The sequence below is a fragment of the Nannospalax galili genome, unplaced genomic scaffold (assembly GCF_000622305.1).
Source record: "Nannospalax galili isolate Female #2095 unplaced genomic scaffold, S.galili_v1.0 scaffold5, whole genome shotgun sequence".
Lineage (NCBI taxonomy): Eukaryota > Metazoa > Chordata > Mammalia > Rodentia > Spalacidae > Nannospalax > Nannospalax galili.
In genome coordinates this window covers 747,689-772,161 of record NW_008353126.1, presented here as the reverse complement: position 1 = coordinate 772,161, position 24,473 = coordinate 747,689, and the positions used below count along the sequence as shown (strand labels likewise).

General features: G+C 37.2%; 1 protein-coding gene across 1 annotated transcript in view; it reads left to right on the top strand.

Annotated features, from left to right (window-relative positions):
- The window catches only part of Cd53 (CD53 molecule), a 40,992-nt gene extending 37,006 nt beyond the window's left edge, over window positions 1–3,986 (top strand). Inside the window, exons 6-8 of the mRNA XM_008850347.3 lie at window positions 1,092–1,172; window positions 2,148–2,231; window positions 3,061–3,986. Of these exons, the coding sequence (XP_008848569.1) occupies window positions 1,092–1,172; window positions 2,148–2,231; window positions 3,061–3,132 (237 nt within the window). The 3' untranslated portion in view covers window positions 3,133–3,986. The remainder of the gene's footprint in view (window positions 1–1,091; window positions 1,173–2,147; window positions 2,232–3,060) is intronic.
- The last annotated feature ends 20,487 nt before the right edge of the window (window positions 3,987–24,473 follow it).

The following is a 24,473-nucleotide window of genomic DNA, read 5'->3' as shown; positions in this document are numbered from 1 at the left end:
AATTTTATGTCTTATAGGATTTATACTGAGTTCAATATTGTATAACTGTATTAATTCAACTATGAATCTAAAAATTTACAGCCACTTTTGAAAGAGATGTATCCTTGCTCTGGAAATTGTTATTGAATATGTTAAAACTGTAATGAAATGCTTCTTCTAATCATGTGGTTATTAAATAAAAAAAAAGATGATTTTGAATTAAAATATTTTATTATTTTTATTTTTATGTGTATGAGTGCATTGCCTGAATATGTGTAAGTGCACCCATGTCATGAAATGACCACAGAGATTAGAAGAGGTTGTCAAATTCCCCTAGAACTGGAGTTATGGATGGTAGTTAGCCGCCATGTGGGTGCTGGGACTCGAACCTAGGTCCTCTTGAAGAGCAGTTAGTGCTCTTAACCATTGAGCCATCTCTATAGTACCTCTAATTTTCTTTCAATCTACAACAGTATCCCCTTTCTTTATGTTTTGTGCATGTGGATAGAAGCTAGATTATGTGTCCTACAGATTTTACACTTTCTGGATCTAGCCAGTTCATTCCTAAGTGTATTTTTGGTGTCAGGAAATATGCTTTCCAGAAGTCCTGTGAATCATGAGGCTTGATGAAGTTATTGTATCATAGCTGGTACTTCCTGATGTGTCACATAAGCAGGTATCTAATTGTCCTGTTTTCTGCAATCTTAAAAGTGATCACTGGGTCTAGATGTGGTTAGCCATATTTTTCCATTATAAAGTCCCCTAAGTGTATAATTTTTGATCTGTAAGATGTCAATAAATTAAATAGACCATCTTTGGAACCTGGGTTCTCTTCCCAGCACCCACGTGGTGGCTAACAACCATCCAGGGGAATCCAACAACCTCTTCTAATATCTTTGAGCATTGCATGATATGGGTGCACTTACACCTTCTGTCTATAAAATGGCATAACAGATTTCAGAGCACTTAATTTTAAGAAGTCCATAATAAAAAAACAATTCTCAATTTTCTACCATAGAATCAAATTTCAATATAAGCATACCCTTTGCTCTACAGTCTAGTTGGCTTTCTGTTGACCTTCTAAAAATCGTATTTGGGGGGTTGACTTTCAGTTACATTGCTGTGGTGTAAACAGCACAAGTGATTGGACCAGTGGCCCACCAGCATCCTGCCCAAAAGATCCAGACATTCAGGTAATTTTGTTGGTAATTTTCCTGTTATTGAGTTTGTTGTTCAAACTTTTAATTATATGGGAAACCTTATCAGAAACGGTCTCAACCTCCTACCTAGAAAGAGGGAACAAAAGAATGAACAGGGAAACAACCCCAAGTAACTATAGAAACCAGAAAAATCTAGGAACGAGCTAATTTAGTTATAGACACTGTGAAGAATCTTTTGTTATATTGCACTATTAAGCGAGGAGAGTGTGAAAGTAACAGGGAGATATATCTAGATAGCTCTTGAGAAAAACATTCTCCTTACTTTTAAAGTAAAATTTATAGGGTTAGGGTAGAATAGCGTGTCCCTGTAGTGCTTTCTCTGGAGATGGCAGGATCCATTCCTTTAGTGAAAGAAGTCTTAAGTGGAGGGGTTAGGTGTTGTGGAAGGGAGTTAGAAACCACTTTCCTGCTTAAGTTAGAACTCTCTTCACCTAGAAGACAGTCACCTTTCAGGAAACCAAATCTCTATGATTATGGATCATAGACCCCATGTTACTTTCTCCTGAGTTTGAAAATCTCCAGAAAAGTTTAGGTCTATAGAGAAAACCTACATATGCACCAGTCAACAACTCTGGAGCTTTTCAAGGCTATGGTAGATTTACTCATTGTTGAAGCAGAAAAGGAAACACACATGAATTCAAATATTGCCTCACCTATGATCAGCACTGAGTGTTCAAAGAACACAGGAACCTCTATTTCTGACCTACTTCTTGTGTTTGTTTAGCTCAGTGAGTTAGGATCTAAGACTTCCACATCAGGTGCCACTCTAGTGACAACAGCCTAGAAAAGCCCATTTATGCCTGTCTCTTTATCCATGCAAGGAAATAAAAATATAACATCCAATGTACGTGTCATTGTATTATGTAAATACAAACTACCATCTTAGATAATCCTCCTGAAAAAATTGAATTATAAGATAGTATCATTTATACCTATAATGTTTTCTAGGGTTGCCACATGAAAGCAAAACAGTGGTTTCACTCCAATTTCTTGTATATTGGAATCATTACCATCTGTGTATGTGTGATACAGGTAAGAGCTTAGTCTTGGGATAATTAAAGATTAAATGAGTTAAATCATGTAGTCTTCAAACGGTATTAGTGAAGCAGTGTAGAGCAAATGTTAAATATTTTTGGTGTATGAGTTCCCCTAACCAAGTAGCAGATTCTATTATCAATTTAACTTAAGGCATCCATAAAACGTGGTATAGGAACATATATCGAGTCAAAGAAAGTTTATAAGCTCCAAGCAGTAAGCATGCCACATTCATCACTCCCGCAACTGGTCTAGAAACAATTGTGATAAATGAAATACTCTACTGGAAAACTTGATATTTTGTGCTAAGAAAAAGTTGAAAGTGAAAATTATCATAATTTTTCTCATTGTGCTTGTACTTTATTTGACAAGTAAAAGGTAAAGTTTATGGGTTTTGCCATGTGATATTCCTAACCTTTTTGTGCACAAGTATTGGACATACCATCCATAGATCAATAAGATGGAATCAGAGACAAATTATTTTTCTCTGCTCTGAAGCCAAGAAGACATAGGGCTTGTGCAGAACTGACTTGTTTTTGCATTGGTAAGTAATCAGAACTTGACAATCTCCACATCTAGGCTTCTGGGACTTTTTAAGAAGACAAAAATGTTCCAAGACTTTCTACTTTGCCAGTGTGGCATCACTGTTCCCAGACTCTCCTCACTGCTCTCCTTAAGCCAAAAGAGAGAACTCCTGAGAAGAGAGTGCTGCCGGGAGGGTGGTGACTGTGTGATGGATGTATTTTTTTGTGGAAACAAACTCAGAAATTGTGGGAGAAATGATTCCTCTTGTGACGACCTCGAACTTTCCCATTTCTTTTCTCAGGTACTGGGGATGTCCTTTGCACTGACACTGAACTGCCAGATTGATAAAACCAGCCAGGCCTTGGGGCTGTGATTTGCAACTCCCTGTACTGAAGAGACTTATTTCACCTATGGGAATCCAAAGCACCTAATAGCATGAAGCCCCAAATGATTACCTGCCAGACCGGCATTTTTGTCTTTCTCTCATCTCTTCCCTGATTGGTTCCCTGTCTTATAAACCCAGAGAAGACGGTATTTGCGAGGTACTTCCCATCTCAAGCTGCAGTCAACCATTCACGCACTGATTGCAGTAGCACACCCCTCAAGGTGGTGAAACACTCCTGGGTGGTTTTTAGACACAAGAAGTCAAGAGAACCTGTGACACTCGTAGCTTGAAATCAGAGGACAGGTTAGGCAGGGAACGCATCTCAGAGCACTGGCTTACCATGTATGAGCTCCTGGATTTAACTCCAAGTACTACAAAACACAGGTCCAATATTTAAATATTAGAATCTTCCAGTTGTCAAATCTTTCTTCAGCCCTCAATCATTACAAGTTCACCCTACAAAGTCACATAAGAGACAAGCTGAAGGGAGGTCTGGAGCCAGACTCACTGGATCATCATCACAACCTTCTGTTCCCTTTTGACCATAGGCCTTGGTGATAGGAATGACACAATGCTCTTTCTTCAAATGGCAAAATTTTGTTTCAATTTCTTTGTTAAAATGCTGTATTGATTTGTTTTGTATCCATCCAGAATAGACTAACGGTTCATATCCTAACTCTAGTCAACCTTTGAACTACATAGCCGTAGAACAACCTAGAAGTACTAATATCCCTGGTGGGTTAGATGATAATCATTTTCAGAAGGGTTATGGTATTTCTCTGTCAAAGTTTTGTTAATGTATTCTTTTAACTCTTTAATAAATAAAATAGCTTGTGATCTCAGTTGGAACCATCTGGTCTATACACCAAATACTTTCTTTTAAAAAATGTTTATTATTTATTCTTATTTTGCGTGTATGAGTGTTTTGTCTCCATGTATGCAAGTGCACGTAATGCCCAATGAGGCCAGAAGAGGGTGTTGGATCCCTTGGAGCTGGAGTTAAGGGAAGTTGTTAGCCACCATGTGGATACTGTGTGTTCTCTGGAAGAGCTCCCAGTGCTCTTAACTGCTGAGCCATCTCTCCAACCCCATCAACTACTTCTTAAGTCAATAAGATTGTTCTGTTACCAAGACAAGTGACTTAACTATTGCTGCACAACAAATTACTCCAGAATTTAGTGGCTAGGCAGACATACATTTACTTTATTTATTAATTTAGATATAGTATTTGTCTTTTAGCCAGGCTGTCTGGAATTTGCTATGGAGCCCAAACTGAACTCAAATTCACGGTCATCCTTCCTTTACTTTCTGAGTGATGGAATTATAGGCATGTGCCACTACACTCAGCTAAGGACAAATACTTATTGTCTGATACTTTGTGGGGATTGAGAGCGTGGGAGCAGCTTAGATAGGTGATTGTGGCTCATTGTCTCTTGCATAATGGTAATTAAGTGGTCAGTCATGTCTGCAATCATCTCGAGCCTGAACTTGAAAGGGATCTACTGTCAAGCCCTCATGTAGTTGTAACAGGCCTCAGATCATTGCCACAAAAGCTTTCATGTGTGGCTTCCTATATAACAAAACATTTAATATGGAGTATGAAATAAATGAAACACCCAAAACAGAATCCACAGAGCTGTCGTAACCCAACTCGGAAATACCATGGCATCAACTCTTCTTAGAAGTGTATAATAAGTTCCACTCCTACTCAAGGGAAATTTACACAAGGGAACGACTACTCTGAAGTGGAGACCGTTGGTGGGCAGCTAATATATTTCTAACCACACCAACATGTTTGTTGAGTCAAGAAAACTGAATTGTGTATGTGATATATATATGTGTGTGTGTGTGTGTGTGTGTGTGTGTGTGTGTGTGTGTGTGTGTAGCAGGAAATTAGAACATGTATAATACAGGTCCAAATATATAAAACCCAGAGAAAAGAATAAAGAAAAACTGGTTTCTGTTCTTAAAGTTTTCTGTAGGACCTCATACCTCCTGTTCTAGTTTGCTTTCAACTGTGACAAAACACTCTGACCAATAGCAACTTTCAGAGGAAAGGGTTTATTTGGCTTACATCTCCAAGATCTCAGTTAATCAGGGAGCCCGAGGTAGGCACTCAGGGCAGGAACCCAGAGGCAGGAGCTGAAGCACAAGTCATGGAAGAACACTGCTTACTGGCTTACTACCCTGGCCCATGCTCAGCCTGCTTTCTTATACAGAAAAAACCACCCAGGGGTGGCACTGCCCACAGTGGGCTGGACCCTCCTGCATCACTCAAAAATCAAGAAAATACCCCACAGAGATGGCCACAGGCTAGTCCGATGGAGAAAATTCCCCAATTGATGCTCCCTTTATCCAGGTGTGTCAAGTTGATAACAAACGCTATCCAGCACACCTCCCTTTAATAAAAACTGGTTATTTCAGTAGGAGCCTATAGGGGGAACATCTTTTGCATTTTTCTGAGACAGAAAAAGAAGAGAGGAGACATTCTCTTGAGTATCAAGTGTCTTACATGTACAAAATTAAACTTACATTGACTTCTAAACATACTCTTCTTATCTCAACATATCAGTTAGTGGCCCCACCCCCCAAGTTTTCCTACCCCTTACCTGGGCTTTGTCCTTAACCATAACTTGTCCTTCACCCCCAACAACTAGATCTATTTCCTCATCTTGCTCCTTGCCACATTCCATCAATAGTCTATTATCTGCTCTCCTAGAATCCAGCATTGACCCAATCTAAACTATCCTCCATAGAGAGGATCAAACCCCATTTCTAAAGCAAAAATATAATTATAAAATTTTAGTGCTTGAAACCTTTTAATGACTATTGTTTTGGGGATAAAATTCTGATTTCTTATCTGCTGTGTCCCACAGGATATTCCCATTCTTATTCTCCAGCCTCACCTCCCAATATTCTCACTACTGCATTCTGAGTTAGTTATACTGATGTTTATTTAGTGGCTCTAATTGCTCCTTTTCTATAACAATTAACTTTTCTAAGTAAGCACTGCCCCTTTGAATAATTCCTAACCTTTCCTTCCTATAAAGATTTGCTTAATCTCTCAAAGTTTAAAGTTCCTGGTCTTTCCAAACATGAGACACCATACTAATCTCCCTTACTTGAGTGGGAGCTGAAGTTTTTATTCCTGCCAGTACTGGGCATTGACTCCAGGGCCTCTCACTTGCTGTTCAAATACTCTGCCACTGAGCCATAGTCTCAGCACTTGGAACTGAACTTTTGAATGACTTCTAAGGAGTAGGATACAGCAGAATACATACATCTTTCCATTTTACATTTTGACAAAAATGTCTCTTTTTATAAACTTCATGTGTGAGTGTTTTGCCTGCATGTATATAAATTATACCATGTGCACGCAATGCCTTCAGAGGCCAGAAGAGGGCATCAGATCCCCTGGAGCTGGAGTTACCTTTACCCTCAATGTGGGTGTTGTCTCTTGTATGTGCTAATATAATTTAGTCATAAAAAGTTCACAGCTCAGCTGGGTGTGGTGGTGCATATCTTTAATTCCAACTCTCAGGAGGTAGAGGCAGGCTGGTCTCTGAAATTGAGGCCAGCCTGGTCTACATAGGGAGTTTAGGCCAGCCGGGGCTACAGGGAGACCCTGTCTCAAAAAGACAAATAAAAATGTTCACAGCTCCTCATATTTACAGATCTTATTTTAATAGACTTCATCACCTTTTCTTGAGATCAGTTCTTCACTATCATGCTGGCCTTAATTCAGCAGTCATTCTCCTGCTCTAGCCTCCTAAGTGCTGGAATTATACACATGTACCACCAGTCCTGACATTTATTTGTTTTTATTAATACCAGATTGATAAAATTAGAAAAAAGTGATATAAAATACAAATTAACTATTAATAAAATTTAGATCAGGTTCAACGAAGTGTTAGAAGCTGACAAGATGAAAAGAATGAGTGCTTGTAAAAGAGGAAATGTTTGCTGTTACATGATTAAAATTCTAACTGACCGGCGGGCTGGAGAGATGGCTCAGCAGTCAAGAACAATGATTGTTCTTGCAGAAGACCCAGGTTCGAATCCCAGCACCCACATGGTAGCTAACGACTGTCTGTAACTCCAGTTCCAGGGGATCCAACAGCCTCTTCTGTCCTCTGCAAGCATTGCATGACATGGGTGTACTTACCTACATACAGGCAATACACGCATACACATAAAATTAAAATAATAAATTGAAAAAATATTTAAAATGATAACTGACTGAAAGTGAAAATATGGGAGAGGAGGTCAGGAGGATACATGGTCAACTCAAATTTATTCTGATGTTCCACAAGTTCTTTAAAGGAACAGAAAAAGAGGGAATGCGATTTTACTGTATTGTGAAGCAAGCACAATGGATGATATTGAACATTTGTGCTTTGCTTTTAAAAAAATGTGTCAGAAAGTCAGAATTCTCTGCAAGAGAAATTTATTCTCTTAACCACTGAGCCTTCTCTCCAGCCCCCTCAAACAATTGGCCAATCCCTTTTTCATGGATTCCAATTATCTGGGAAAATTCTACTATTTCTTATATATTTTCTCCTTTGTTTCTTTCATTAATCAACTAGTGATTGTAGTTCTTATCCAATATGGAGATAATCTGTGACTGTATTTCTATTTTCTGTTTTATGCTTCGAATGATTTAAAAGTCATTTACCCTTGTGTTTTGGCATGCCCAAAACTTTTTGTTTGAATACTAAATTATATACCAAAAGCGAAGAAGTCTCCATATAATGGTATTTTCCTTCATGGGAGCTTTCATTGTCATCTAATCAACATTTAAAATATGGACAATATCTTAGTCTAACATGAGAGCAAAGTGGGTAGCCTTTTGTAAAGCTCTATTTCACTCCAATTTCCATTGCTGTTATAACATACAGAAGTTCACAGCAGCCTAGAGCTATGTGCTTACTTCAGCTTGCTTCCTACCCAGCCTGAAATGAAATCCTCTTCTTAGTATCACATGCCTCTGGGGAGTTTTACCCTGCCTTTCTAAGATTCTGTGTTTAGGATTTAAAAAGAAGTCAAATCAGAAACAAAGATTAATATTAGGTTCAGTTCTCCATCTGCTTCTGCTTGTTAAGAAGATGTCTCTCAAATATATTTTTGTTTCCTAGCCGATGCTGACAGAAGGCTCGATTTTCTCTGCCTTTTGATAGTGGACCCTGCTGAAATATTCAGTTGCTAATTTTCACCACAAAATGGCAAATGTTCAAAGGGTAACACAGGTGTGAAACATTGTATTATCTTTTGATAGTACCCTCTTTCTTGAGATTTTGTATCCTACAATGGTAACTGTTCTGCCAGACCACTTAAATCTCCATAGAAGTGTTTTGGCAGAACAGTGAGCCCATAAAATCTTTTCAATCATTATTTAGGAGTAAGAGTCACAAAGAAAACTTTAAAATAGTATAGTATTTACTGAAACCTATGAAAGTATCAAACCAAATAGTGAATTATGAATGGCTTTGTCTGTAAGATTAATAGTAAGAATATTGGGTGCAGTGGTAGAGTATTTGCTCAGAATGCACAAGGCTCTGGGTTCAATTCCAGCAACACACACACACACACGCACACCCCAACAGTGACATCTTTTATTCAAAGTTACTAGAAGTCTTAATAAGTAACAAGGAAAGAAAAAGATGAGTCATAAATAATTTAATAGTTTTAGGGGATGGGGAGTTGGCTTACTGTTAAGAGTGTTTACATACTACTGTTGTAAGAGGACCTAGGTTTAGTTTGGAGCACCCACATCGCAGCTCACAATTATCCAAAACTCCAGTTCTAGGGTATCCAACACTCTTCTGGCCTCTGAGGGTATTAGGCATGCGCATGTTGCACATACATATATGCAGGCAAAATACTCATACATGTAAAATAAAAATAAATAAATCTTTAAAAAGAATTTAATAGATTTCATTGTTTACTAATAGTATGAGTATGAAGATAGGAAGGAAAAATAATTACAAGTGAAATATGAGAATCAATAAAGTTTGGTATTATTATGTGTATAAAACTGATACAGTAAAAATTACATTTCTATATGCTGCAGACATAAAATACAGAAATTATGTTAACACTGTCGAGAGTAAAACAAAATTAAAACCTAACAAAGAAATCCAAGAAAATCACAGAGAAAGTATTCACATTTCATCAAAATGCTAAATAAGAGAATTTTCTTGAGCGTATTCCATAGGGAATTCTATCATAGTTACTAATTGGAAGACTCGTATTTTACTTGTATTTGTTCTTTCCAAATTAGATTATAGACTGAATACAATCCCATTAAAAGTTCCGAAGAAAATTTGTGTAGAATTTAGAAAAGATAATTCTGAAAATGATATGGAAATAAATACAAATGATCCAAACCACTGAGATGTTTTTGGGGGAAAAAAGCACAAAAGTCAAACAGTTTGCTTTAAAAATACTGATTGCAAGCAATCATACCTAGCACAGTATCAACTGTTAATGACAAATGTGATTAAAAGAAAACGAAGTTGGGTTAGACATGAAATTATAAAAGCAGAAATAGAATGGCAACTGTGGTTCTATATTAATTCTCTGTATTCATGTTTTTAAAAAAGTATCAGATTTTGTAATCATCATTGAGTTAAAAGAGAGTAATATGTGAAGTTCACCCATTTAGACTTAATTTATGTCCATTATTCCTGTTATATTTTATTGTACTTTTCTTCCTTCTATTATACGCTTTTTATTATCATTTTAGAAAAATTTTATTGAATTTTGAGATTTTCATACAATTTGATGGTATATAGGTCTCCTCCATAATATGTATAGTATGGCCTATAGACTCTAATTTGTGTCTCCAAATGTCCTTCAAGTTGGGTCAGTTACCTTGAAAGAGATGGCACAAGTTGTATTGAACCAGGTTAGCCACAGCTAAAACTTCTACCCAATAGTTAATGAATATTGATCTGATTATCCTGATGGAAATCATAGGTGCGTTTTCCACATTTCATTGTATTTCAACAATCTTACAATTTACGGGTGTACATGCATGACAAAACGAACTAGTTCCATTGGATTTGTGATTCTTTAAGCTAAATTCAAGATGGCTGACACGTATATACACAAGTCTACTGCAGATTCTGCCTATTAGGATTCATTATAAAGATCACCAATTTTCCCTTTGTAAAAGCAGAAGTATCTTAAGTTTTAAAATGTAACTTTAAACATTTACTTAATAAAAAATATTGGCTTAGTGATGCATACCTTGTACTTGATTCCTGAATGTGTAATTCAGAACATGCTTAGATGAATATATCTGTCCTTTAAACTTTTCCCATGGACAGTGCTTTTTCATACCTGTAATGTCAATTTTCTAGCTCATCTTAAGCTTCACTTCCCCCTAATATCATTAGTTAATAAAACAATCCCAAGAACACCACCATACTGGCAACCTAACAAATCTTAGGATGATCAACCATTGGTTCATTCCACATTAGGTCACCACAAAACTTTCACAACACTTTAATTCATATTGTACTACAAAACTGAATGTCTATGAGCTTAAGTACAGAGGAATGATTAGTACCACTAAGGTGAATAGTCTGCTGATAGCTGCTCTAACCTGTTTGGTTTGGGCTGAAGAGGACTCTCCATTTGACCAAGACCCCTTAATGGTACCATGGATGACCTAAACTTGGAGGGTGTTAATTTATATTTGTGAGTATTTATGTTTGATTATTTGTGACTTATGAAATAAGATGACCACATGAGAAAGTTGGTTTATATTTCTCTGTATTTGTTAAACTATTCTGTGTTTGAACTGTTCACATATTCCTTTTAACTTTTACTATTCTAAGTGTGCTATTAAACAAAATGTTACCTCTTGGTATTCATATTGATTTTTGCATTGATTTCAATGCTTACCAAATTAAAAATACCTGTTGCATATAGCAACCATAACCATTATATCACTTTGCGACCGTAATCTTTAGGAATTAGAGATGTCACTGATCATCAAGGTTACATTTATATTTTTCTTCTAAGGAAAATCAAAAACTGATAAATTTATTGAAAAGAAAAGAAAAAATTGATTGTAAAGAGATTTTTCTCGTGATGGGTTTTGTGTAAATCCAATACAAAGTACTACATTTCTGATAGTATAAGAATACAAATAACACCCGTGGAACTGTATCCCATTCTTTGGAATGTATAGAAATGCATTGTAGTTAGTAGATCAAAAACTATAGTTTTCCAGGGCCAATAAAATATGAAAGTGAGTCAAGTGACATTTTCACAATAGAGCCTGAAGGCTGGGTTGAAGATACTCTGGGGGATAAAGTTCTCGGGAATCTATGCACATGCACAATAAATTATCCTGGAATTAAATTATATCAGAAGAGATTATTTTGGCTTTTATCCTGAGTTAGATGTGGAAGATCAATTGTTAATATTGTCTTGATCATTTCTAACCATGCCCAGATGCATATTATCATCTGGGCATGGTTACATCATGTAAAGACAGAAACAAAGAAAAATGAATCCAAAAAATTGATCTATGTCATAAAATTATAATTACAGTTTCTGAAGTATTTATGATAGGTTGCATTGTTTTGGGGAAATTAACAGATTGTCACTGAAAAATTTGAACTCTACATATAAGAGTTCCACCCAAACAATAGTGGAAAAGACTTCACAAACCTCTTGCATGATCTCTAAGGCTAGAAGTCCCTGGGGCTGGAGAGATGGCTCAGCACTTAAGAGCACTGGCTGCTCCTCCAGAAGACCCAGTGGCTAACAACTCCAGAAGACATGGTGGCTAACAACTTCCCTTAACTCCAGTTCCAGGGGATCCAATGCCCTCTTCTGTCCTCTGCAGGCACTGCATGACACAGGTGCACTTACGTACATGCAGGCATTAAATAAATCTTTTAAAAGGCTAGAAGTCCCCAAATGACTCCAATTCCCTGAAAACATCTTCCAAGAAAGGTCAACACTGAGGAGAATTTTCTATTAGCCAAGTCTTTATGATCGATACATGTCCCACGTATCCACAACTCCAAGCATTTACTTTAGAAAGCCTGCCATTATAAATCCTTTCTCTGCTCTTTAGGAGGTCAGTCTTCTACCCAGAACTTCCTTATGGAAGTGAGAGTGATTTCTTTGAAATGAGGGAAGCAACTTCTGCTTTTAGTCTCTGTGGGAGGGGAAATATCTAGCTTTGCTGTGCATTTTGCTCTAACATGCATCACTGCCTTCTAGCACAAAGGTTTTTAGAAAACTCTATTTTTTTTCTCCAGGTAAATTTAAACCAGCAAGTCCAGATGGTCTAATCATATGGGACAATTCTCCTTATTATCCCTCAGCCCTTTTATTTTAATGCATCTCAGACTTTAAAAGTCTCTTGGATTTTTTTTCAACAGAGTGGAACTCAGGGGACACTGGGTTCTTTTCCTTATTGTAATAGCTATTGCTGAATAAAATCTATCTTTATGATTTTCCCAGTCCAACTTTTTCTAATGTCCAAGTTTTTCCTTGAAAATATTAATATGGCACTTGACTTACATTAGGGATGGCCTTTTATTCTTCTATTCTTTTATTTTATTTTTAAATTTTTGCAATTTTTGCAATTTTCATACAACATAGTTTGATGATATTTATATCCCCTCTCCTATCTGCACCTTCCTCTACTGACCCCACCCAATTTAATGTACTCTCATATGTATAATATAGCCTATAGAGTCTGATTTGTGCCCCCAAATATCCTTCAGTGTACATCTATCCACTGGGCCCGAGTCCCATTCCTTTAAGACACTGTCTCTCCCCCTCCAAGCAGCCATCAATTGCCAAAAGTTCCTATAGTTGAGTTGGGGTTTTTGTAACCCACTTCACCATGACTATGCTGGTATTTTGTCTGGTTTGAGCTTGCACAGAATTGTGCGTGCCTGTCACCATCAATGTGAGTTCATATGAGTAATTTACCATCTGTCTGGAAGACTCTGTTTCCTTGTGATCATCTACTCCTTCCAGCTCTTACAATCTTTTTAGCTCCCCTTCCACAATGATCCTGAGCCTTAGGAGGCAGAGGTTTAAAATAAGGGCCCCGAATTCAGGGATAAGTACTTTTCATCTTCTTAGTCTCTGTGCATTGGCCAGTTGTGGGTTTCTGAGTTAATCAATTGCTGCATAAGGAAACTTCTCTGGTGAGAGTTGAGTGATGCATTCATTAGATGTGTGGTGGTTGTATTGAAGATGTGTCACTTAGGGTTTATCATCTCAGATGCACTTATTCTGTGTGTGTGACCAGTTTTGTAAATATGTAATACTCTCCATCTGTGGCAAAAAGAAGCTTCTTTTGTGCAGGGTGAAAGATAAGGGTCCAATTTCATTCTTCTACAGGTGGAGATCCGGTTTTGCCAGTTGAAGATGCTATCATTGTGTGTTTTTGGCAACTCTGTCAAATATAAAGTGGCTGAAACTGCATATACTCACATTTGGATCTTCTACTGAGTTCCACTGACCTATGTGTCTATTTTTGTGCTAGTACCATGCTATTGTTATGACTATATCTCTGTAATATAATCTGAGATCTGGAATGGTGATCCACCTAGCATTGTTCTTTCTTGCTCAAGATTGCTTTGGCTATTCAGGGTCTTTTTTGATTCCATATAAATTCTGGGATGATTTTTTTTTTCTGTATCTGTGAAGAATGTCATGGGTAAGTTTGATTGGCTTGCATTGAATCTATAGATTGATTTTGATAAGATAGTCATTTTCACAGTATTAATCCTACCAATAGCATGGTAGACCTTTCCATCTCCTAGTATCTTCCTCTATCTCTTTCTTTCAAGTTTTGAATTTTTAATTGAGGAGATCTTTAATGTTTTTGGGTAGGTTTATTCCTAAATATTTTTTGAGGTTATTGTGAATGGAAGTGTTTCCTTGAATGCTTTTTTCTGATTGCCTGTCGTTGCCTGTTATTAGTATATAGAAAGGTTACTGAATTGTGTAAGTTGATTTTGTAACCTGCCACTTTGCTGAGAGTATCAATCATTTCTAACAGTTTTCTGGTGGAATTTTTGATATTTCTTATCTTTTACCCTGCTCAAAATTCAACTCCAAACTCACCGAAGACCTCCATATAAAACCTGAAACTCTGAAACTGCTAGAAGAAAACATAGGCAGTACCTTCTAAGATATAGGTGTACGAAAGGACTTTCTAAATCAAACACTAACTGCTCAGGCATTAAGGACAACAGTCAATAAGTGGGGCCTCATTAACCTACAAAACTCCTGAATAGTGAAGGAAACAACCAAGGAAGTGAAGAGGAAACCCACTAAGTGGGAGAAAATCTTTACTAGCTACACATCCAACAGAGGATTAATATCCAGATTAGATAAAGAATTCAAAACACAAAGAAACAAGAAAATAAATGATTCAGTAGAAAGATGGGTTATAGAACTGAACAGAGAGTTGTCAAATGAAATAAATGCTAAGAAACACTTTTAAAAGTGCTCAGCTCAGCTTAACTCATTCTTCACAGGAGGACTAGCTAACTCATTCCTCTCATCCTTGTCCTTGGAGGCCTCTCTCACAGGCTGGCTCCTATTCCTTAACCCCAAATCCCAGGACTACCTGCCCAAACCAGATTAACCACTCACCCTACCATAGATCCATAAGTTCTTACCCAGGTGCCCTCCTCACCACCAAATTCCCAGCCTCGGGATCAGGCAGACAGACCTGCCCAGCCAGGACTCTGGTAAGTCAGATCAAACTCACTGCCTCCCTCCCCCATTTCTCTCATCAACCCACACTCTGTCCCCTGCAAGCCTCTCTCACAGGCTGGCTCCAATTCCTTAATCATAAATCCCAGGACTAACTTGCCAAGCCAGACTAACCAATCACCCTACCATAGACCTCTAAGTCCTCACCTAGGTAGTCTCCTTACCTCCAAATTCCCAGTCTCTGGATCAGTCAGATAGACAAGCTCAGCCAGAACTCTGGTGAGTCAGATCAAGCTCACTGCCTCCCTACCCCATTTCTCTTATCCACCCCCACTTTGTCCCTTCAGGCCTCTGTCACAAGCTGGCTGCAATTCCTTCACCTCAAGTCCCAAGACTAGCTTCTCGAACCAGATTAACTAACCACCCTATGATAGACTCCTAAGTCCTCATCTAGGCAGTCCCTTCACCACCGAAGTCCAAGCCTCCAGATCAGGCAGACAGACCTGCTCAGTCAGTACCAGTCTCCTACCCATCAAAAACATGAAATACCCACCAATTTATTTTACATACCCAAACAAAAAGTAACTAAGCTACATAAAGAATATTAACATAACCAAAATTAAATTTAAAAAAAGAAGAGTAGAAGTTCCTCTTGAACACATAACTGACAGAGAACATCCATACGCCCAGACTGCAATGCAAAAACACAAAACAATATGAAAAACCAGGAAAATATGTCCTCAACAAAATCCACAAGTCCTACAGAAATGTAGAACATTGAGAACCACCCTGTAGAACACCAGGGCACAGAAATTAAAAGAACAGTCATAAACATGATCAAAGAATTACAAGAAAACACAAACAACTCAAAGAACTCCGAGAGAAAAGGCATAAACTTTTGACGAAAGCTTAAGAAGATAACAAATACGTGGCTTAATGAAATATCAAAAACAATTCATAATTTGAAAAGGTGTTTCTCTAAAGAGATAAAAATAGTGAAGAAAACCCAAACGGAAATGAACATGGGACTGAACGACTCTATAAACAAAGTAGAAACAACAGGAGGAAGTCTCAGAAGCACAACAAATGAAATGGAAACAGAATATCAAGACTGAAGGATAAAGTTGAAGATATGGACTCCTTAAGCAAAGACTGCAAAATTAAAAAAACACACACACAGGAATGGAATACTCAGGAAATGTGGGACAGCATGACACAACCAATTCTACATATTACAGGCATACAGTAAGGAGAAAATCAAACAAATGGCATTGAGCAGATCTTCAATAGCATTATAGAAGAAAACTTCCCTAAATTAAGGAAATATATACCTATAGATTCAAGAAGCACAGAGAATGCCATTAAGACATGATCAGAACAGAAGGTCCCCATGACGTATCATAGTAAAAACATTAAATATACAGAACAAAGAGAGGGTACTGAAAGTTGCTAGAGAAAAACAAGTTACATATAAAGGAAAATTCATCAGAATTATAGCTGACTTTTCAATGCAAACTATGAAAGCCAGAAGAGCGTGGAACAAAGTATTCCCAGTTCGAAACAATCATGGATGCCAACCCTGAATACTTTATCCAGCAAAACTATCAAGGTCTAAGGGGAACAGAAAATTTTCCATGACACAAATAGGCTGAAAGAATTTTCGAAACCGGCACTACGGAGAAATTTTTTTTTTCTCAAGAAATGATCTGGGAAAGTTGATATTCTACATTTTGACCCCTATAATTATATTATAATAATGAATAATTCAATTACAAGAGGACTAACTACTTATACAGGGAGGAAAAAAAGGCTTTTGGAAAAGAATGTAGATAAAAATACATCCATCCATTTGTATTAGGGAGTGGTTTATTAAATAAGTCACATAAACAGCTAGTCAGTTAATTTTGTTGAAAAAATTAATGTGTACTAAAACTAATACTTTGTGTTGTTAAATGTGCCTTGAGAAGAATATAAAGCTTGAGGATGAGAGAAGGTACATAACACATATGCTGTTCAAAAAGGACTAATAATCATACTATAAAAACTCTTACAAATCAATGAGAAAACAATATAGTCAAACAAAAGACAGTAACAAGTTATGCACAGAAAAGGAAACCAAAATAACCAGTAAGTATATCAAATAATGACTAATTTTCTTAGCTTCCAGGAAAATATAAACAAAACTCACAATAGTACCATACATCAAATTAATGAATAATTAAAAGACCAATAATACAGATTTTATCATGATACAGAGCCTCAGAAAGCTTAATACATTGGTGGCAAGAATCTTTGATGGTTCAACCAATTTTTGCAACTGCATCCATTATATAGAATAAAGATATGATGCAACAATTCCATTCATGAGTATGCACTCAACAGAAATGCTGTTTTTTTACATCAAAAAAGCATAAGAAATGTTAGTAACATCATTGCTTATCATTACCTCAAATTACAAATAACTCATATGCCCAGAAAAAAAGAAATTACAATTTAGCCACATAACAAAATCTAACATAGGTTGTTGAAAGATGGTGAATTAGTGGAACCCACAGAGCACTAGTATCTCTGGAGAATAGGGCCAGAACTGCTGAAGAGCAGCTATCATTGGAGACGCATAACATCAAGAAGGCACTAACGTTTTAGTAGTAAATAGAAACAAAAAATAGATAAATTGGCTATTAGAAGAGTGAAATAGGATCTGATTGCATGGAACATAAAGCATGTGTCAGCAGAGAGTGTGCACTAAGGCAAAAGGAAGGCACATGGAGACATTCAGAAAACAACACTGGACTCAGAACTATTCAGAATTGTAGTCTAATCAGAGAGGAGCCCTGGAGCGTACATAGCATACTGGTATTGAGAAAGCTTCCTCTTCTTTCTAGTACTTCAGCCTGGAGCAGCAGGAAGTCATTTAAGAGGCGCCTACTTGAGGCCATGACTTCAAGAGTAAAAAGTACCTGTTCTGTCCTATTTCCTGAAATTCTCAGTGCTGGCATGAAGAGTTGGCCTAAAGACAGAGGAAAGACTTTGATTCAGAGGTGGGTTTTCCTTATATGTAATTTAAAACTTTTTTTAACATTTGTTTTTATGGGCTGGAGACATGGCTCAGTGGTTAAGAACACTGGTTGTTATTGCAGATGACCCAAGTTCGAATTCCAGCACCCACATGGCAGCTAACAACTATCTGTAACTCATCCCAGGGGATCCGACAGCCTCTTCTGACCTCCACGGGCATTGCATGGCACGGGTTCACTTACCTACATGTAGGCAATACATGAATACACATAAAATAAAAATAATAAATTTTAAAATTTTGTTTTTTTGTTGAATTTTTTGTGTATTTCATACAGAACATCTCGAACAATAAAACATTTTCTAAAATTAGAGAGATATCAAACAAGTGATCTAATGGTACACCTCAAGGTCTTGGACAAACAAGAACAAGCCAACTTTAAAATTAGTAAAGAGAAAGATAATAAATATTAGAGCTGAAATGAAGAACAATGAAGACTAGAACAGCATGAGGATGGATGAAACAATGTTGGTTCCTTGAAAGATAAACAAAGTTGGCAAAAAAGAAGACCCAAATGAATAAAGTTACATGTGAAATTATATATGGAAAAGGAAATATAATATCAGATACCAATGAAATCTGAAGGAACATTTGAATATATCTCAAAAGATTTCAATGCCAATAAAGTTGGAAAATCTAGAAGAAATGGATACAATGTTTGTCATATATGATCTATCAAAATTGAACTAACATATACAGGCCCTAAGGAGACCAAACAATGACATCAAAGCAATAATAAGCCAGGTATGGTGGCACACATTTTTAATCCCAGCACTCAGGAAGCAGAAGGAGGTAGATCTCTGTAAGACTGAGGCCAATCTGGTCTGCACATTGAATTCCAGGCCAGCTGTGGCTACAGGGAGAATCAATCTCAAAAACACCATAAAAAAGTGTCTAGATTCAGTGATAAATTGTAGCCTATTCTAAAAGAAAAACTAATACCAATACCAATGTCCTCAAATGGTTATACAAAATAGAAAGATAAACTTATTATATGAAGCCAGTATTATCATGATACCAAAACCAAATAAATACACAACAAAAAGAGAAGGAAAAAACAAAATACAAAAAATGTAGACCAATTTCTTTGATGAACATGGATGCAAAGATTCATAATAAAATACTTGTAAGCCAGATTCAACAACAAATTAAATATATCACATACTATGATTACATTAGAGCATACCAGGAGTATAAAGGTGGTTCAACATATGCAAGTGTAATATAAATAAAATACAAAGATAATACAATATATAAGCAGAATCAAGGGGAAAACACAAACTTTCTCAATTTTTGAAAACATTCAACATTTATTCATGATAAAAATCTCTGAAGATAGGAATAGAAAGATATACCACAAAAGAATAAATACTACTTATAGCCACCATCAAAATAAATGAGAAAAATGAAAGTGATTCCTCTAAAATAATGAAATAAAACTGTCTGATATCACCACTCTAATTCATTATACTGCTTGGTGTCTTAGCCAAAACAAGGCAAAAGCAAAAAAAGAAATATAAATGAGAAAGGAATAAATCATAACACCTTTATCCATAGATGATGCAATCTTACACTTGAAGGACACTAAGACTTCATCAGCAAGTTCTTAGATATGGTAAACATTGTCAAGAAGGTAATAGAATACAAAATCAAAACAAAAATTAAGCTTTTCTATACACCAACAAAAAAACTGGTAAATGGGATGGAGAGATGGCTCACCAGTTAAGAGTACTGACTGCTCTTGCAGGGGACCCGGGTTTGATTCCCAGCACCCACATAGTGGCTAACAACTGTCCATAACTCCAGTTCCAGGGGAATCTGACACCCTCTTCTGACCTGCATGGGCATTGCATGACATGGGTGCACTTACATGCAAGCAATACATGCATACACATTAAAAAAAAAGGTAAGAAAGAAACCAGAATAATTCTATTCACAATATCCCCACATACAAAACAAAATTTCTAGGAATAAAGTTAACAAAGGATGTAAAAGACTCTCTCTAGTATGTTTATAAATATCTGGAAAAATTAAATTGACAGAATCAGAAAAGACATACCATGTTCATGGATTGATGGAATTAATATTGTGAAAGCAACCATATAACAACAACAACAAATTTTCAGATTCAATGCAACTTCTGTTAAAATTTCAATGATATTCTTCACAGAAATAGAAAATAAATCCCAAAATTTACATGTGAGCACAAAAGTCCCCAGAGAACCGAAGCAATCTTTTCAAAAAAATTTATTAGCTCTCTGGCCAGGTGTGTCAGCACATGCCTTTAATCCTAGCACTCAGGAGGCAGATACAGGTGGATCTCTATGAGACTGAGGCCAGCCTGGCCTATATAGCAAGTTTCAGACCAACTGGAGTTACACAGAGATTTTGTCTCAGAAAACTAAAAAACAAAATGTATTAGTTCTTTGAGAATTTCATACAATGTATTTTGAACATATCCTTTTCTCCAACTCCAACCCAATCTACCTCCCTTCCCTACATATCAAACACTATGTCCTCATTTCTTTTTACCACTTTGAGTCCAATTTGTGCTGCCTTTGTACTCCTGGGTGCATGGCCATCCACTGCAGTTTCGTTAACCTACCAGGGGCCATACTCTTAAAGAAGACTGCCTATCCCAATATCAGCAGCTATCAATTGCCAGTTGTTCTGCATAGGGGTGGATTTATGTTCACCTTTCTCCTCCATGCTGGGATTTTTTTCAGGCTTGAGCTTGAGCAGGTTTTGTAGGTGCTGTCACAACCACTTTGAGTTCACATCTCCACATTGCCTTTTGTATCTAGAAACCAGTTTCCTTGACTCATCTACCAGCTCTGGCTCTTAAACTAGTTCTGCCCCTTCTTCTATAATGATCCTTGAGACTTGGGAGGACAATGTGATAGAGGTGTCCTACTTATGGCTGAACATTCCACAGTCTCTGCTAATTGACTTCTACTGTCAGAAAAGCTTCTATGATGACAGAGAGATGCACTAATAGATGTGTGAAAAGGTATCATTAAGGGTCAGTTTAATACTATGTCCATCTAACAGATTAATATTACTAGGCTCTCCCGTAGGTCCTATTACCTGTCAAGTCTCAGCTTCATGGTTCCATTAATCGTGCAAGGTGTGAATTCATCTTGAGGGTGAGCCTTAAATCCAATCAGGAAGCAGTTTGTTTCTTCTACAGTATTTGTGCCATTATTGCACCAATGGGCATGTCTTGCCAGGCTTTTCGTTATTGTAGTTCACAGAATTCACAAGTGGGCAAGATTGATGATTAATTTTCTGATAGAGTGCATAGCACCTTCCAGCAAATTAGAAAATAGGACCTATATTTTGTGCTGTCTCCAAAAAACATTCATCACTATCAACAATAGACACAACCTTAGGGTAAAAAAATGATAAAATGTATTCCAAGAAAATGGAACTATGAAACAAATAGGCAGTTATTAAAATATATAACAAATAAACCTCAAACCAAAACTAGCCAGAAAAGAAGCAATTAGTACTCATCAAAAGAAAAAATTCACCAACAGAATATTATAGTCTGAAATATATGCACCAAACACAGGGGCACCCAATTTCATTAAAAAATACAAGGGGGATAACAGGATACAGGTATTATCAAGGGGAAAATGTGGGCGCTTAAACTGGGGAGGGAGGAAGGAGGTTAGATAGGGATAGAGAGGAAAGATGAGTAAAACTTAAGTGGCATAAAAAGTCAGAGGGAAATGTATTACCTCAACCCCCTCCCTGAAAAATATACAAAATATATCTGAACAAGAGTGCATGTATGAAACAGAGTGAAACAGGGTGTAGAGATAATATTAATACATCCCTCAACTCTCAATAGTGACGCTTCCTTATACAACAGAAAATCTCAGGAGTTAAATGAGATCACAAATAAAATGGGCCTAACAGATACCTACTGAACTTAATGTAAGACTCTATTGCTGAAAACATGACATACTTCAGACACAGAAATTGGAGCAACTGAGCTGGAACTGACCTGGAAGCCTCCTCCCTGAGGACTAGCTATCACAGTATTAGAAGGTGTTATTCAAGTTGCCAAAGGGCGAAAAGTGATCAAAAGTCCTACCCATTTGTAATATAAACCATAACAATGACCAGTCCAGAAAAATAACTCTTTTAGTGTACTAGTGGCACTTTTATCTTGGGGTTAATCAACAGCTGTCTATCTGGACTTAAGACTTGCTCAATAAGAGGGAATCCATGCCTGGTACTATAAACCAAGAACTAAGTACCCATGGGTCCTTGAGGAGCACCTACTACTGCCACTTTCCTGAACCAATGTAATTCCTTACTGTATTCTAAATACTTAACCTTATATTCACAGACAAGTGTAACTTTCACCACTTATCAAAGAATCTCTTTGCAACAGATTGAAACTATTACAAAGATCCATAGTTGATCAAAATGCAGAGGATAAGCAACTGTGTTGTGCCCAGCCCCAACTGATACTGACTTGTTTCATCTACAAATGCAACACTTACACCTAAGCCTCAGAGAACATCATGGAAGAGAGAGCAAAAAGGTTTTGAGAGCCAGAAAACCAGGATGTCTGCTGCTAGATAGTACAATCTAGATATGACAGGGAAGCTGCCCTCATGAAACCCCCAGAATGTGATTGACTAAACAAGACCTGCATGATGACACCACCAGAAGTGGGTGGAGGAAATTTCACAGGGTCTCACTTCTAGAGGAAGAGCTACAGTCAATCAATTGATGCTGAGGGAGAATCAGATTTCTCTAGGGATGAGCTCCCAGGATAGATTATTCATTCAATTCCAAGCAGTTGGTCCTATACACATGTACACATGAGCACCACTGAGCTTTGACTGACCCTGTGGTGCAATACTAGCACAGATGTCATTGGAGTAAGCAAACACTTTCTGATTGGTTTTAAGGCCCACTTCAGAAGATGGAACCTATACTGAGCACCCTTATCTGGGCCAAGAACACTTGTGGCTAGACAGGTCTTAGCACTAGGGGAGAACCTACTACTATTTTTATGTTAAACGGACATAGTACTAAACCAGTTTCTAATGACTTATTATACCCATAGGTAAGCTTTTCACAGTAGATGGCAATTAACAGGGAGACTCATAAGTGGATGAGGTCAGAGAATAAGATATTGCATAATGCTCAGTCCTAAATGGAACATCTATATTACACTCCCTCCTCTCAGGGTTCAGGGATCATTGTGGAAGAGGGGGCAGAAAGATTGTAAGAGCCAGAGGAAGGAAGTTGGGGAGCAACCACAATGAAATCACGTTTTCCAGACACAATAGGGCAATTGCATATATGAACTCACAACAGCTATGACAGCATGCACAAGACCTGTGGAAGCTCAAGCCAGACAAACTCATCATGAAGTCCCACCCATAGTAGAAGAGATTCTGACAATTGATAGATGTTGGGTGAGAGAGTTAGTTTCTTTTAAAGTTTCTGCTAGGTCAACCACTCTCCAGTGTATGATCACAAACCCAAGTATATGGGCAGTAAAAATGAGCTTAAAAAGAGAAACAAGGACACAGAATCGGGTGAGTAGTGAAGGGACAGTGGATCTGGGGGACATGGGGGAGAGGATTAATATGATAAAATATAATGTATTAAAATCTCAAACAATAATAAATATAAGGTATTTTATTGTATAAGAGAAATTCATCTAATTTGTCCTGTGGCAGGAAGTAAGAGTTAAGTATGTCTTTGAGAAACTGGCGGGATGTTGTCATTAGCTAAAAGGGGGAAAACTTTGGATGAAAGTGGTTTGGGAAAAGCATGATTTTAGTTTTGGATGTAAGTTTGAGACACTCATTTAGACATTTAATACAGAATTCAGTGGTTGGCAAAAAAGTCTGAAATTCAAAACAGTTATTTGGGAATAAAGATAATATTAAAGCTGTCAACAAAGTATTTAAAGCCATCAAACTGGATGAAGTCATCAAGAAATTAAGTAAGTAGATGCAGAGAAGAAAACAAAAGGACTGAGGCCTGAGTTACATAAAATATTAAAAGGGTAGGAAGGTGCTGGAGAGGGAGTTCAGCAGGTAAGAGCACTGTCTGCTTTTGCAGAGGGCCAGGGTTAGGTTCCCAGCACCCACATGGCAGCCAACAGCCATCAGCAACTCCAGTTCTGGTGGATCAGACACCCTCTTCTGGCCTCCATGGGCATTTGCATACATGTGGTGCACTTACATACATCCAGGTAAAATATTCATAGACATAAAAACAAAGAAAATTAAAAATATTAGGAAGCAGAGAAGGACTCAATAAGGAGACAGCAGTCGAATAATGAGGCAGAAGTGCAGCCTTCCAGAAGTGAAATATGCATCAAAATATACCAAGGAAAAAGAAGTCAGGACAGTTGGCTGAACTTTGTAGCAATTAAGGCATTTTTCAAAAGTGTATTAAAGTAATTCTAGAAGGTCTAACAGCTAGATAATAGGCAAAGTCTTGAATCTGGTATTGCTTTGCAAATACAGCTGTAAACTCAACCATACAGGCATAACACTTATAC